General features: G+C 36.0%; 1 protein-coding gene across 4 annotated transcripts in view; it reads right to left on the bottom strand.

Moving 5' to 3' along the window:
* Window positions 1-1,924: 1,924 nt before the first annotated feature.
* KIAA1191 (KIAA1191 ortholog) overlaps window positions 1,925-15,335 on the bottom strand; it is a 28,732-nt gene continuing 15,321 nt past the window's right edge. For all 4 annotated transcript variants that reach the window (XM_074212345.1, XM_074212346.1, XM_074212347.1 and 1 more), the window contains 4 exons: window positions 12,342-12,466; window positions 4,978-5,084; window positions 3,874-4,016; window positions 1,925-2,492 (listed from right to left, as the gene is read on the bottom strand). In XM_074212345.1, coding sequence (XP_074068446.1) covers window positions 2,287-2,492; window positions 3,874-4,016; window positions 4,978-5,084; window positions 12,342-12,466 — 581 coding nt within the window. In that variant the 3' untranslated portion in view covers window positions 1,925-2,286. The remainder of the gene's footprint in view (window positions 2,493-3,873; window positions 4,017-4,977; window positions 5,085-12,341; window positions 12,467-15,335) is intronic.

The raw sequence follows: 15,335 nt of genomic DNA, 5'->3' as shown, positions 1-15,335 counted from the left end.
CCCACTGGAGTTCTCCAAGTCTATATAATTAGAATTCAAACTCTAGACCTTACCTAGGATTCAAATTTGGACTTCATGATTGAACTTTGATATCTAGACAAGTAGCTACATAATCATGAAGTTTGATCAGCATTATGATAGAATTTGGAAGCATAAAAAACCCACAATTAAACGAAAGGTTTTGAACTATTGTTTCAAAAAACTAAGTCCCTCCATGGGCCTATAAATGAGTAGGTTCTAGGTTCCAGCCTCCTTTAATTCTGTGATCCAGGGCGGCTAGGTGGCACAGTGGATAAAGCACCAGCCCTGGAGTCAGGGGTACCTGGGTTCAAATCTGGGCTCACACACTTAATAATTACCTAGCTGTGTGGCCTTGGGCAAGCTACTTAACCCCATTTGCTTTGCAAAATCCTAAAAAAAAAAAAAAAAAATAAAAAAATAAAAAAAATCTGTGATCCATGATGTTGTTTCTGTCTCTGCATAGGGTCCATCCAAATCTTTCCATGCTCAAAAAAAAAAAAATTCCAAGTTTCTTCAAACTCAGCTACATCACTGATCTCCAAACCAGAGGAGAGGTAACTACAAGCCAAACAATCACAGAAAATGAAAGATTCCCAGGACTCTGGGCAAATTATTTGTTAGGGTTTTTTTTTTTTTTGGGTTTTTCAAGGCAATGGGGTTAAATGGCTTGCCCAATGCCACATGGGTAGTTAATTATTAAGTGTCTGATGTAGGATTTGAATCCAGGTACTCCTGACTCCAAGGCCGGTGCTCTATTCACTGCGCCACCTAGCCACCCCCAAATTATTTGTTAAATGAGAAGAGGCTAGGTGGCGTAGTGGATAAAGCACCGGCCTTGGAGTCAGGAGTACCTGGATTCAAATCCGGTCTCAGACACTTAATAATTACCTAGCTGTGTGGCCTTGGGCAAGCCACTTAACCCCATTTGCCTTGCAAAAACCTAATAAATAAATGAATGAATGAATGAGAAGAGGCTGGTTCAAATTTAAGGCCTTAGCAAAAACTACTGCAGTTTAGAGAATTTTATTCTCAAATCAAGGTCAGCACATTAAAAAGGAAAGTACATGTACATGAAATACAAGGGCCTAAAAGCTTTCTTGGGTACTATTTCTTCCTCAGAACCAGCATGTTAGGGAGCACCCAGCAAAACAAAAACCAGAAAATAAATAGAGAGTACAGATGTATAAAAAGGTAATAAAATTATTACTTCAATCATGTTGGTGAGGTGGGGAATAAAGTGGATGGTTCAATCATCTGTGTGTGTGTGTGTAATGTTTTAAGTTCAAGGAGAGAAAAGCTTTTTATTTCCAGTAGCTCATCCTACTGGAAAGGATTCAGCCCAATGCTGGGGGGAGGAAAAAGTCATAGGATAAATTGCCTCAGATCACTGAAGATTATACTAAGCTTCCTTAATTTAAGTAAGCTATTTCAGCTGTTCCTCTACAACATAAAACCTTGCACAGAATCTCTTAAGAATCTATCAGAACCAGCTATTAGTCTCTATGAGCTTAGTGTGCTACCAACTGCTAAAATGAACAGAGACCATTTATTCATCTACTAGAGGCAGCAATGATTTCACCATGCAGTGACAAAGCTAAATCCTTAGCATTTAGTTTTTTCAGTCTTTCCAAAAGGGAAAAGTCCATTTGCCTTCTGCTTCAAACCCATGACCAAAGGATTAATATCTTATAAATATCTTGTACATAATTTAAGTTCCCAGAGCAATAGCAGTCTCCACTTCGAACCAACATTCCCTGTTAGGCTACTGCCTTCTCTCTCCTGATCAGAAAGGAAGGACACAGGGATACTGAACCAGTGCCTTGATTCTAGAGTAGCAATTTTCTTTAAGAAACTGTTAACCTCCAGCAACTCAAAAAAAAAAAAAAAAAAAGAACCAAACAAATTTTAGCTTGGATAAATATGCAGAACAAAGTCTACTACATTTTATTTCCCTTGCCCCCTACAATTAATTTAGTTCTATAGTTCAGTAATTGGCTGTAGTCAACTGTACTCTGAGAAGTTATTTAAACCAACTTTGGGACATTACAGAATACATCTTCCTACATTAGAAAGATTTAAGCATTGTTACAAACTTAGAGAAACAATCACCAACTCCCCAGAAATATCATCCTCATTAGAAATGTAAATGGATGACATCTTTCCTATGTCAAGTGCAAGGTGGATGGAAAAAAAAGTGTAAAATACTCTCTCTACATAACAGAGGATCACCAGGGAAAACAATATTGCTCATATGAAAAGGGAGATTTAGAACCCTGTAGGTGTCAACACATTCATGTCCCTTGGTTTGATGTTATGGGTCCGGGGAGATTGTTTCTTTCCTTCCATCCCTGGAAGATCCATTTTAGGTGGCTTGAAAGCTGCTGGGTCGTCTGCAATTTTAGTAGCCTGAACTCGAATAAGTTCCATTGGTGATGGCTTCTGATTACCTCTGAAGGACTGGACACTGAAACCTGAGTGAAGTAAAACCACAGAAAAAGCAACCTATAAAAACAAAGCTATATATACACAGTCACAAGTTTGATTTAGAAAACTAATTCAAAAACCATCTTGGAAAGTGCCAGAAGTTTAGGGTTGAAAGATCCTTAGAGATCATTTACATAAGATGGTGAAAAACTCCCTGCCACCTCAGAACTAAGAAGAAAAGTGCTACAGGAAGCGGGGGAAAGATACAACAGGAAAAGGTACTAGCACAGGGAAGAGGTCTCTTTTTTTTCTCAGCAGTCTCCCTTTATGATTATAATTAAATATTTAAGTAACATAGTAGGCATCCTCTCCCACCCATTCCTCATTTGTTAAAGGATATATATACTACTCCTATATCATTAGTATCTATGAAACATTTTCACATTCCCACTTACATTAATATTCCTGTAAATGGGGAGGAAGAAATTTCCCCATTTGATAATCTAATGGCTCAGAGCAAGAAGAGCATTTGCCCAAAGTGATGTGATATACATATATAAATGTAAAAAATCAAGACTAGAAGACCAAAGGGCACTGTCAGGAGATTCAAGTTGAAATCTGGACTAACACTAGCTTTGTGGAACAAGTCATTTTACCTCTGGGTCTCCATTTTCACAAATATAAAAACAGGAACACTACACTGATATAGAATCAGGAACATCTGAGTTCAAATATAACCTCAAACACTTACTAGGTGTGTGACTCTGGGCAAGTCACTTACCCTGTTTGCCTAAGCCACAAGTTGTAAAATGGAGATAATATCACCTAACTCTCAGGATCATCATGAGGATCAAATGAGTACTTAGCATAGGGTTTAGTACAAAATTAGCACTATGTCAATGTTTGCTACCTTCCCTTTTCCCAAACTTAATTACTTCAAATCCAAATTTTCACCTTCATGCCTCATCTCCACCCCTAACCCCCCTTTCCCCCACCCCAGGCTGGACCTGTTTTAAACAATCAAAATCCTTAGAACTAGAATTCCAGTACATTTAGTAAGTTTGTGTATGTTTGAGAGGATCAGGAGACCTGAAAATGCAACCTAGCTCCCAGTCTTGGGGAAGTGACACCACCAACCTCTAGTTCTCAAAAAAAAAAAAAAAAAAAAAAAAAAAAAGATTTAGGTTTAATCACGTCTTAAGGTTTCTCACAGATCTTAATTCTATGATTCTGATCTTAAGCAGTCACATAAGATATTACACAAAGTATTCTGCAAACCATAAGGGCTATATAAAGAGTAGGTAAAAATTAACGTGTTAATGGCAATGGTAATTTGGGAACCTTCCAGAGCTAACACAAGACCTCTTGGCTATGAAGTTTCCTCTTTATTATCACAGACTCTTCCAAGTGACTCCCTCATTGCAATACCTGAGTCAGATTTCTGAAGGGTTCTTGATCCAAAAAGGCTCCATTTTTCAGATGAGGGTTTGTCTCTGTCTCCATTCCCAGCATCCATGCTGCTAATGTCTAGGCCAGGTAAGGAAGTAGAAGATCCATGAGAAAACCAACCTCTGGAAAGAAAAGTCAGAAGCAAAGTCCATAAGGTCCACAAGAACAGATACATAAAATCCCTAAAATCATACCTTTAATACAGCATCTAATGATCAAACACTTTCAAGTCAAAAATTGAAATATAGCTATCAAGGCTCACTGCCACCTTTCAAGAACATATTCATTTTTCTGGACCTTCTATTGCAAGAAGTCACCAGGTAACAAGCCTCCAACTTACCTAGAATACAACAGGCATTATGAGTCCATTATGGTCTTCTCAGCTTGGCAAGACCTAAATCAAGTTTATGCATTTCTGGCAACATATTGCATCAGAAGATACATAATCAACATATAGTCATTTTGGCATTCCTATGGCACTAATTGCCTTCAAAATAATCTACCACACTGGGTTTTCAAAAGATCTAATTAAAACCTTAGGCAGAGTATATCTGTAAAAATATTCTTTATCATCATGCTACAAATATCCAGTTTCAAATGTTATCAATTACTTTGGAAACTGTATGAGTATATGAATAAGAAGTAACAACAATGCTAAGTTCAATAAACATGACCTCTCAAATGAGGAAGACTGTGATGTCAGCTAGATGGCCCATGGACAGAGAGCTGGACTTGAAATACTCAAAAATACATCTATAGTAAAGCTAGGGGGGCAGCTAGGTGGCACAATGGATAGAGCACCGGCCCTGGAGTCAGGAGTACCTGAGTTCAAATCTGGCCTCAGACACTTAATAATTGCCTAGCTGTGTGGCCTTGGGCAAGCCACTTAACCCCATTGCCTTATAAAAAAAAAACACACCTAAAAATAAAAAAAGAAATTTAAAAAAATACAGTAAAGCTAGTACAAACATACCTGGGCAAGTCACCTAATATTTCAGCCTCAGTTTCCTCATCTCTAAAGTAGGAAAAAAAATGACCTACTTCAAAGTTATTGTGAAGGTTCAATGAGATAGCACAGTATACCTGGGTTTTTGCTTGGGAGAAGAATGGGGTGTATTACTTGGAGTGGACTGGGCTGAAGCAGTCAGTCTATCTTCTTTTGTCATATCTCCACTTTGAAACTTCAATTTCTGTTTGAATGAAGAAAACAAAAATAAGGCCTTGAGAGAATTCATATCCTTTAGATATGAAGCTTACTAGAGAAGAATAAGCTAATAGCTTGGTTCAAATCCACCACCTGGGGAAATGATCTGGAATAAAACAACTTTCTTTCCTTCCTCCCCACTCCCTATTCATCTTAAACTGATGGAATAAGGAAGGGAAAGAGCACTGATCTGCAAGTCAAAGAACCAGTTTCCAATCCCTGCCCTGCCATCTACTATATAACTTTAGGAACATCAATCCCCTCCTCAGGACCCAAAGATTCAGAGCTTATAGGTTTCCATTTCAACTCCCTTCTCACACAGGCAATGAAGAACAGAAATAACAAGGACTCCAGTGCTTTTTTTGCTAAACTAAATCTCTCTCTCTCTCTGAGCCTCTACTTTCTTATCCATAAAATAGGATTCTTAATACTTATACATCTTCTTAAAGAGGTGGTACAAAATGATATACGCAAAGCCAAAATGATGATATACGCAATTAATACAATATTAATTGAAAAAGTAAAGGAATGTTGCAAAATTAAAAACAAGCTTGACCCCAAAGAAATGTCAAAAGAGGGAAGAAACATCTGAAAAAACAATGAAAGTATTTCTAATATTCCACATTCTTTACAAATGAAGAAGGTATATCTCATCTTTTTTTCTATTTATTTTTTTTGCAAGGCAATGGGGTTAAGTGGCTTGCCCAAGGCCACACAGCTAGGTAATTATTAAGTGACTGAGGCTGGATTTGAACTCAGGTACTTCTAACTAGGGCTGGTGCTCTATCCACTGCACCACCTAGCCACCCCTTCATCTTTTTTTAAAATATTGGTTATAAGATGGCTCTCTGGGAGGAGAATGTGGAGGAATACAATGGACAATATAAGTAATATAAAAAAGATAACTGATTTTTTGCAAAGGTAATGTTACGGTGTGGCTAGGTGGCACAGTGGATAAAGCACCGTCCCTGGAGTCAGGAATACCTGGATTCAAATCTGGTCTCAAACACTTTTTATAATTACCTAGCTGTGTGGCCCCTATTGCCTGGCAAAAACCCTAAAAACAAACAAACAAAAAATTTACATGCACTAAGTGGGCTTAAGGATAGGAGCTATTCCCCTAAGAGTTTGTTTAGTTCTCCAGAATGGGAAAACAAAGTCAAAATTTCTTATAACCTGTCACAATATATTAAAAAAACCAAGAGACTGTCATTTACAGTATATGAATCCAATTTATTATAATGAAAACATAAGAAATAATAAAAGAATTCAGAGAAACATGACAAGATATATGAACAGAACTCATACAGAATAAATCAGAAAACAAGTTATTCAATGACTAATATAACAAACAGGAAGAACAATAAAACAAAATTTGAATGCTGTGTAACAAATCCTGGACCCATGGAAGAACTGATAATTCAAAGCACTCCTTTTATGGGAGGTATTGAACACTTCTTTGGGTTTGGGGGGATTTTATTGTGTTTTTTTGGGGCAAGGCAATGGGGCAAGTGTGTTGCCCAAGGTCACACATCTGTTTGAGGTCATATTTGAACTCAGGTCCTCCTGGCTCCAGGGCTGGTGCTCTATCCACTGAGCCATCTAGCTGCCCCAGTATCAAATACTTCTTATACTGTCAAAATGAGTTGACCTGTCGTTGAATTTTAAAAATCTTTGTTAAAGGGGAACTGAATATATTTAGAATTGAATATGATAAAATTAAGCAAAGGCAACAAATTTGTAATTTACTATATTAGTAAAGGCATTGGATTGAGTTCAAGCAGTTATGTTCAATTCTAATTCTGCTTTATATATGAAACATTAAGCAAGTTCCTTAATCTCTCTGTAAAATAAGGAAGTTGGCCTACATAAATCTCTTCCAATTCTAGATCCTATGCATTCTCTAAGTGCAGAATGCTACTTTAGATGATCTCATGATAAAATAAAATAACCTATGCACCTAGAAGAAAGCAAATGCCATTATTACTATATGAGTAACAGGTTACACAACTATAAAGGGCCAATTGCTAGGAACAAAGTACCACTCATGAAACAGTGGATCAGCTGAAAAGGGTCACAGGTCTGATGCCAGTTCACCCATCCCCACAAAGGAAAGCACCAACTCCTATTGTAAAAAGGCAACTTATAATAATGAAGAGAAAGCTTCCACGAAGCCAAAAAGACTCCTGTTCTACCTCTGATATATACAAGTTGGGTGGCCCTGAGTCAATCATTTAAGGTAGTAGATGCCCTTCTAAGGCTAGATGTAGCAGAGAACTGGCTGAAATGCATTACTAGGTGCTTCCCTATACCAAAACAAAACAACAAAAAGAAATGCTGAAATCAGAACTTCACTAGTAGCCATCAGCTTTGAATCAGGAAATGGTTTTGAAGTTAGATTGGAATACTATTACACAATTATTTTTATTGTTGTTGTGCAATGAGAAATGGTGAACAGGCAGATTTCATAAAAATGTGGATTTGTAGGTAATGATGCAAAATGAAATGAGCAAAACTGGTAGAACAAAGTTCACAGTATTAGCAACACTGTATGATGATCAACAAACTCAGCTTTACTCAGAAACACAATGACCCAGGACAAGTACAAAGGGAAATACCATCCATATTCTGATAAATATATGATGGTCTCTGAATGCAAATCAAAGTATATTTTTTCAATTATTTTCTTTTTCAGGGTTATCTTTTCTTTTGATCTCTTTCTTCTTCTATAACTCAAGACTAATATGGAAATGTTTTACACATATAAACTATATCAAACTACCTACCACTTTCAGAAGAGGGGAGGAGATGGAGGGAGAAAAATTTAGAACTCAAAATTTGGTAAAAATGACTGCAAAAATTTCACAATATGTAATTGGGGCAAAAATAAAATACTATTAGAAGCAGCACAGAACACATCCATCTGATTTCCCGCTGCCTATCTCCTCTACACTTCAAATATAAATTACATAAAATTCCATGATGGCTGCAATCAGAGATTCTCTGCACCCAGCAAGTCATAAAACAGGAAAACAGAGAAATAAATGTCCATGCTACTGTCATAGAGGATACCTGCACAAAGATAAAAAAAAAGCATTCCATATGCTTACAAGGTCATTCAACAAATCTATGGTCACTCAATTATAGATTATATTATTAGATTACAAAATTATAGACCAATTTTCCTAATGAATATTGATATAAAAATGTTAAATATAAGCAAAGAGATCACAGCAATTTATCATGAGGATAATATACTATGACTAGGTGGGATTCATACCAGAAATCAGGACTGATTCAATATTAGAAAAACTATCAGCATAATTTACCATTATCAATAACAAAACTAAGAAATCATGATTATCAATAGATGCTGAAAAAGCTTTTGACATCCATTCCTATTAAAAATACTAGAGAATATAGGAATAAAAATGACAAGCAGTAATATAAAATACCCATCAGCAAACTAGAAGCAATAAGCTCAGGGTGAAAAAAAGATGCCTGTTATCAGCACTATTATTCAATATTATACTAGAAATGTTAGCTTTAGCAAGAAAAAGAAATTAAAGGAATTAGAATAGGCAATGAGGAAACAAAACTGACTCATTGCAGATGACAGTATAGTTAAAGAATCTTAAGAGAATCAACTAAAAACTAGTGGAAATAATTAACAACTTTAGCAAAGTAGCAGAATAAACTCACATACCAAAAAAGTCCAACAAAGAGATAGAAAGAGAAATTCCATTTAAAATAACTAGACAAAATAAAATATTTAGGAGTCTACTTGCCAAATTATTAACACTTTTCACACAAATAAAAGTCAGTACTAAACACAACTGGAAAAATATCAATTGCTCATGGGTAGGGCAAAGCTAATATAATAAAAATGACAATTCTACCTAAATTATTCTACTTACTCAGTGACAACAATCAAACTACCAAAAAATTCATCTGAACAAAAAGTCAAGATTATCAAGGAAATCAATGAAAAAATGCAAAGGAAGGTGGTCTAGCCATATCAGATCTGATCAAAACTATTACTGGCTAAGAAACATTCTGAAGAGCAATCTGGAACCATGCCTAAAGGATTATAAAACTGTTCATACCCTTTGATCTAACAATACCATACCAGGGCTGTATCCCAAAAATAGATTTTTTAAAATGGAAAAAGAATCTACATGTACAAAAAATATTTAAAGCAATTATTTTTGTGGTGGCAAAGAACTGTTAATTGATAGGATGCCCATCAATGACTGAATCAACTGTAGTATTTGAATGTAATGGAATACTATTACACTTTAAGAAATGATGAGCAGGCAGATTTCAGAAAAACCTGGAAAAACTTTTATGAACAGATGCAGAGTGAAATGAGCAGAACCAGGAGATCACTATACAATACAAAGTAATAGCAACACTATGTGATGATCAACTATGATAATTTTAGCTCTTCTCAGCAATATAAAGACAAAAAAATCTCAAAAGATTTATAATATATGCCCCATCCACATCCAGAGAAGAACTTAAGGACTAAATGCAGATCAAAGCGTACTATTTTCACATTTCAAATGGTTTTTGTTTTTCTTTCTCATGGTTTTTCTCCTTTGTTCTAATTCTTTCACAACTAATACGAAAATATGTTTAATATGATTGCACATGTATAACCCATATCAGATTACTTGTTGTCTTGGGGAAGAGGGAGAGGAGAAAAATTTGGAACTCAAAATCTTACAAAAATGAATGCTGTAAACTACCTTCACATGTAATTGGGGGGAAAAATTGGAAGATGACATGTCATGTTTGAAGAATAACCAGGAAGAAAAAACTCCCTAGATCATGGTGTACCTAGAGAGGTGTTTGAAAAGACAGGAAGGGAACATGTTATGAAGATCTTTAAAAGACCAAGGATTTTATAACTGATCTTAGAGGTAATAAGGGTGATACTAAGCATCAACTTTATGAAAGGTTTATGAAGACAGGAAAAAAAAACCAGAATGGGTTTTGGAAGGGTTGCAATTTGAAACAGAAAAGTACATGCAATGATGAAATTATAGATCCCAAATAATAGGTTTAATGATCAAAAGTAGAAATCTCCCTCATTTTCCATCCTTACTATGTTCTTTTCCCTTCTTCCCCAACCTCATGTAGTGCTTTCTTCTCTATATTTCCCTGCTTTACTTCATTATTTAAAAAAAAGCGCTTATTTCAGTAATATAGATTCTAAATCAACACAGCACAGAACCTACAGTCTTAGAAGGTTTTTTCCTATCATTTACAGGAAATTGATGCAAAGTTAAGTAAGCAGAACTTGAAATCCTCCAAAAGAAAGGTTTAATTTGAGGGAGAGAAAAATTGCTTCATACAAAGAGAATTACTAGAACCTCATTCAAAATCTCTTGAGATAATAACTGCAATTAGAAATGGGATATAATGAAGCCTATGGATGAAATAACCCAAAAGGGTGTTGTAAGTGTTGAGGAGGATTGAGAGAGTTCTAAGAAAATGAAAGGAACAATATATGGGGAATGAAAGAAAATATAGATGGTGCAAGAAAGGGGAGTCACTAATGCAGTATTTTCTATAAAAAACAAGATTGGAAGAAACAAAATACCCAAAAACCCTACAATCTTGTTTGACCTACCAATTTAAGACCCCAGGGTCACCTCATAATACAATAAGAGATTAGAGTAGGAATCAATGGAGTTAATGGCACTTGGAGAATCATAATATAAAATGGAAATTAAATAACTTATATTTTAAAGTAGTTAAGTTAAAAAGATTTCTTTCTTCCTTTCTTTTTTTTTTTTTAAGGTTTTTGCAAGGCAAATGGGGTTAAGTGGCTTGCCCAAGGCCACACAACTAGGTAATTATTAAGTGTCTGAGACTGGATTTGAACCCAGGTACTCCTGACTCCAAGGCCGGTGCTTTATCTACTACGCCACCTAGCCACCCAAAGTTAAAAAGATTTCTAATGGGGTATATTAAGAATTTTTATTTGTATGTAGTTCTAAATTAATTTCTCTTTTGCATCAAAGACAAAAAGAAAATTTCCTATCCTCTATTTCAGACAAGTTAAAGTCAAGCAAGGACAGGCTCCTTGGCTTGACTGTTGGCAACTTAGCCGGCAATCTGGTGATATTTCCTAAGAGCTTGATGACCAAGACTGAAAGAACACTAGAATATATTGTGGTGAAGGTCAAATGATGAAATTACTATTTGAGCCCTTGTATTTCCAGACAAACTTTTTTGGAAGTCTTTCAGCACAAACATGAGAGGAATAAAAGATCTAATAACATTTCCTTTTCCAAAGAAAAACTTCAATTTTCCTTGATCCCATTCCTCAACACCATGCCATCAAATATGGAGTAACACTGTGCTCCACATATAAATAACCTGTCCTTTACCAAGTATATAGAAAATTCAAAAGTTCAACATTTTTAGGGGAAGCTAGGTGGTGCAGGAGACAGAGTACTGGCTCTGAAGTCAGGAGTACTTGAATTCAAATCAGTCTCGGACACATAGTAATTGCCTAGCTGTGTGACCTTGGGCAAGTCACTTAACCCCACTGCCTTGTAAAAAAAACTTTTTAAAAAAAGTTCAACATTTTTATCTACCTAAGATTTGTTGATCCCTAAATCTGGTTTTTTGGGGATTTTTTTTTGCAAGGTAATGAATGGGGTTAAGTGACTTGCTCAAGATCACATAGCTAAGTATTAAGTGTCTGAGGCTGGATTTGAACTCAGGTTCCCCTGACTCCAAGGCCAAGGCCAGTGCTCTATCCACTGAGACTCCCATTTAATAATGCACCAAGTTACACGAATTTCCCAGCAGATCTGTGATTATCACATTGCACTGATAACAAACTAGCTATGGACACTTAATCTTTTGTACCATGTCACATAATATGAACTAATGCTAAAAAAAATTTCATTTAGAGAGTGATGAGAAAATGGCAACAGATTCTTTGACACTTCCAACAATTCAGTCTGAAAGGGAAGTATAACATAATGATGATCCTCTATTGACTTCAAGTCAATCTGCATTCTGCAGAATAAATTCTGGAATAATATATTTCCCAAGATGAGAATGATCACTTAACCACCTCCCTCACAAGGTAGTTGTAAGTAAAAGCTAAAACAACCTAGAAATGAAAGGTTTTGTTAAGTGAAATTATGTGTTATATTTTTTTAATGTTAAACTTCTGCAAGTGACTTTTTCCAAACGATTCAAGCCACGTTGTACTCACATGGACTGCCTCCGCCACACGGTGGTACTTGGTTTCTTCTGTGGTGAGGCCTTTATGAGGAGTGTACCCTGCGTCTCTCAACCCTGCCTGTTGCTCAAAGCGCTGGATGCTCTCTTGTGTCTGCTCTGAAACAGAAGACAAGTTGACACATACATAGAAAGGAAGCAGAGAAGGTGCTCTACACACTAGTTTGGGAAATGCATTTGCACATGGGAAGAGTGTCTGATGAAAAAAGTGCCAGAACTGAGGAGTTCAACCTGCCTCAGTGTTTGCACTATTTTCATTCAGCAAAGAAATTGAAAATGATTTAATACTAATAACCACAAAAGCAGTGAGGCAGTTTCTAGACTGAGAGAAATAAAATCCCAAAGGATCACTTATCAAGCAACAATTCAATTCTATTTCTAGAATACTTGAAATTAAAGGACTTCAGCAGCTGCTAACAGGGCTACATGAACAGAAGGCTCTCAGAAAAACACCGAAATTTCTAAAAGACTGAATAATCTAATGAGAAGGGGGGGGTAAATTTATACCATTAGAGCAGGACTTTTAGAGTGATATTAGTATGAACACGGGTGAAGATTTATGTTGCATTTTAGCAGGGATATATAGGTGTATAACTGATGGAATTTAGATTAGGAAATCTTTGACTAATTAAAAAAGATAAAGAAATCCAATGAGAAACTATTCTACTATTCTAATTGATTTCTTTCACCCTAGAGATCAGTCAGAAGCCCAAGGACAGTAGAAAAGAGGGACTCTCAATCAAACCAAGGTGGTACAGCCCCCTGGTACAACTAAAGATAGCCAGGGCTGAGTCCTGGGCAGCAACAGAGAACTCTGGGAAAGCCCCTTTAAGCACCTACAGAGCCAAAGATTCTGAAATTTTGAACACTGTCCTAAGACACCAAGGAAGGGCCTTGAGTTCCACCACTGAAACTAAAAGAACTAGGACAACTTTCTCCATGGCAGGTTAGTATAAGACTCTGGGGGTCTTCAAGTAGGACTAACCAGGACCAATAATTCCACTCAGAAGAACAAAAGAAAATAGAAACTGGATTCTAGTATAAAGCCCCAGTTCAGGAATGAAAGTTGGACAGATGAAAAAATAACCATTATCAGAAATTATTACAAATCCAGATATTCCCCAAAAAAGGAGAGAATAATTCTGTAACAACTGCAAACAAGGATGAATCAAAGGGAAAAGTGAATTTTCTATAAGGACTAATTAGGAAAAATGAAGCAAGATATAAAAATGAAGTAAAAATTCTTGGAGGAAAGAACTGGAGAATAATAGCTTAGAAAAGAAATTTCTAAGAAATAAACCGCTTGAAATATAAAATAGACCAAAGAGACATCAATGACTCCATGGAATGTCAATAAATATTAAACAAAATCAAAGAATAAAATCTGTTATCAAAAACTAGGCTTGAAAATAGGCCAAGGAGGTTTTTTAGGAACCAGTCATTAAATTGCCTGAAAACCATGGTTAAAAAGAGCACAAATAAAACCTGCCTAGATCCATTACAACCAGAAGTCAAAGTGAAGATATAAGGAAACCACTTGGCACCATGGCTCACATACCTTATCCTCATTAGCTACATTCCCCTCCTGGTTCAGTTGTTCTGCTCCTGACTTCCAATACCATCCTCCCAAAGCTATCTTCCCCACAACCCTTTCCAGCTCCAGCAACAGAGTGAGTTTCCAGCTCCAGCAACTTCTGTAAGTTGTCTCTCCCTGTCAGAATGTAAACTCCTTGAAGTCAGGAACTGTTTTTGTTTGTCTATATAAATCCAGTGCTTAGGACAGTGCCTGGCACATATTAAGAGAACGATAAATGCTTGGTGCCTGTCTGCCCAAAAGGAGAAATCCCAGGAATATCACTGACAGGCTCCCATATCAAAGAAAGCAACCAGAAAGAAAATGGTTCAAGTATCAAGGGACCATATTCAGGCTCACACAAGACCTGTTTCAATAAATGTTTTTGAATACAGTATTACAAAATGCAAAAGAAATCAGATTACATCTAAGAATTTGCCCAGCAAAGCTGAATATGATGGGGGAAGAGAGGGTTGAAGGGAGAGGACCTCCAAGCATTCTCATGAAAGGATCACAGTTTTACATAGGAACTTTGAAGTACAAACATAAGAATCTAAAGAAACCCAGAAAAATAACTTGATGAAATACTACCATGCTAAGAGGGAAAGAAACAAATATCCCTTCAGAATCTTAATGTTTTAAGAGAGTGAATAAGAAAATAAGAAAAAAATGAGGTCCAGTGATTAGATGAATCTATTCTCAAGGTATGAAGATAGGGAAAGGAAAAGGCTAGTCAAGTGTAGAAGGAAAGAAAAGAAAAGAAAAAATTGTTATTTCTCAAAATTCAGAAGCATGAGAAAAGCATATAAAAATGAAGAAAGAGGCAAGGAAAATGAACTTCACTCTTATTTGGAGGTTGAAATGACATAAACAAAGAGTTGGAGGCAAAAATAAAGCAAAAACAACCAGTAAACTAAAGAGAATGGGGAAGGAAGGGGTCAGCAGAGAGGAGAAGTTAAGAGGGAGGCTATTACCTGACAGCAGAATAGCTAAATGTGGGAAAGAAAAGCAAAAACCTACAATTCCAGGAAATGGTCTTAGATTGCCTTTTAAACAAATGAGGAATAGTTGAACAAAATGTGATATAAATTGTTGAAAAATTATCATGCAAGAAATTACAAAGGCGATTTCAGATCTTTATTATGAACTGACACAGAATAAAAAGAACAAAACAAAGATCATTTATATTTATTTTCCAATTAAGCATTCATTTTCTCTCCCTTCCACATCCTGCTCCCATTACGAAAAGATAAACAAAACCCTTATAACAATGTGCAGTCATGCAAACAAATATCCCATATTAGACATATTCAAAAATGTGTCTCATTATATTATTCCAATATATCTCTGTCAGAAGCAGGGTGGGGAGCATACCTCATTAACAGTCTTCTGGAA

This window comes from Macrotis lagotis, chromosome 1 (genome assembly GCF_037893015.1).
Source record: "Macrotis lagotis isolate mMagLag1 chromosome 1, bilby.v1.9.chrom.fasta, whole genome shotgun sequence".
NCBI lineage: Eukaryota > Metazoa > Chordata > Mammalia > Peramelemorphia > Peramelidae > Macrotis > Macrotis lagotis.
This window is presented reverse-complemented; position numbering and strand designations above follow the sequence as displayed.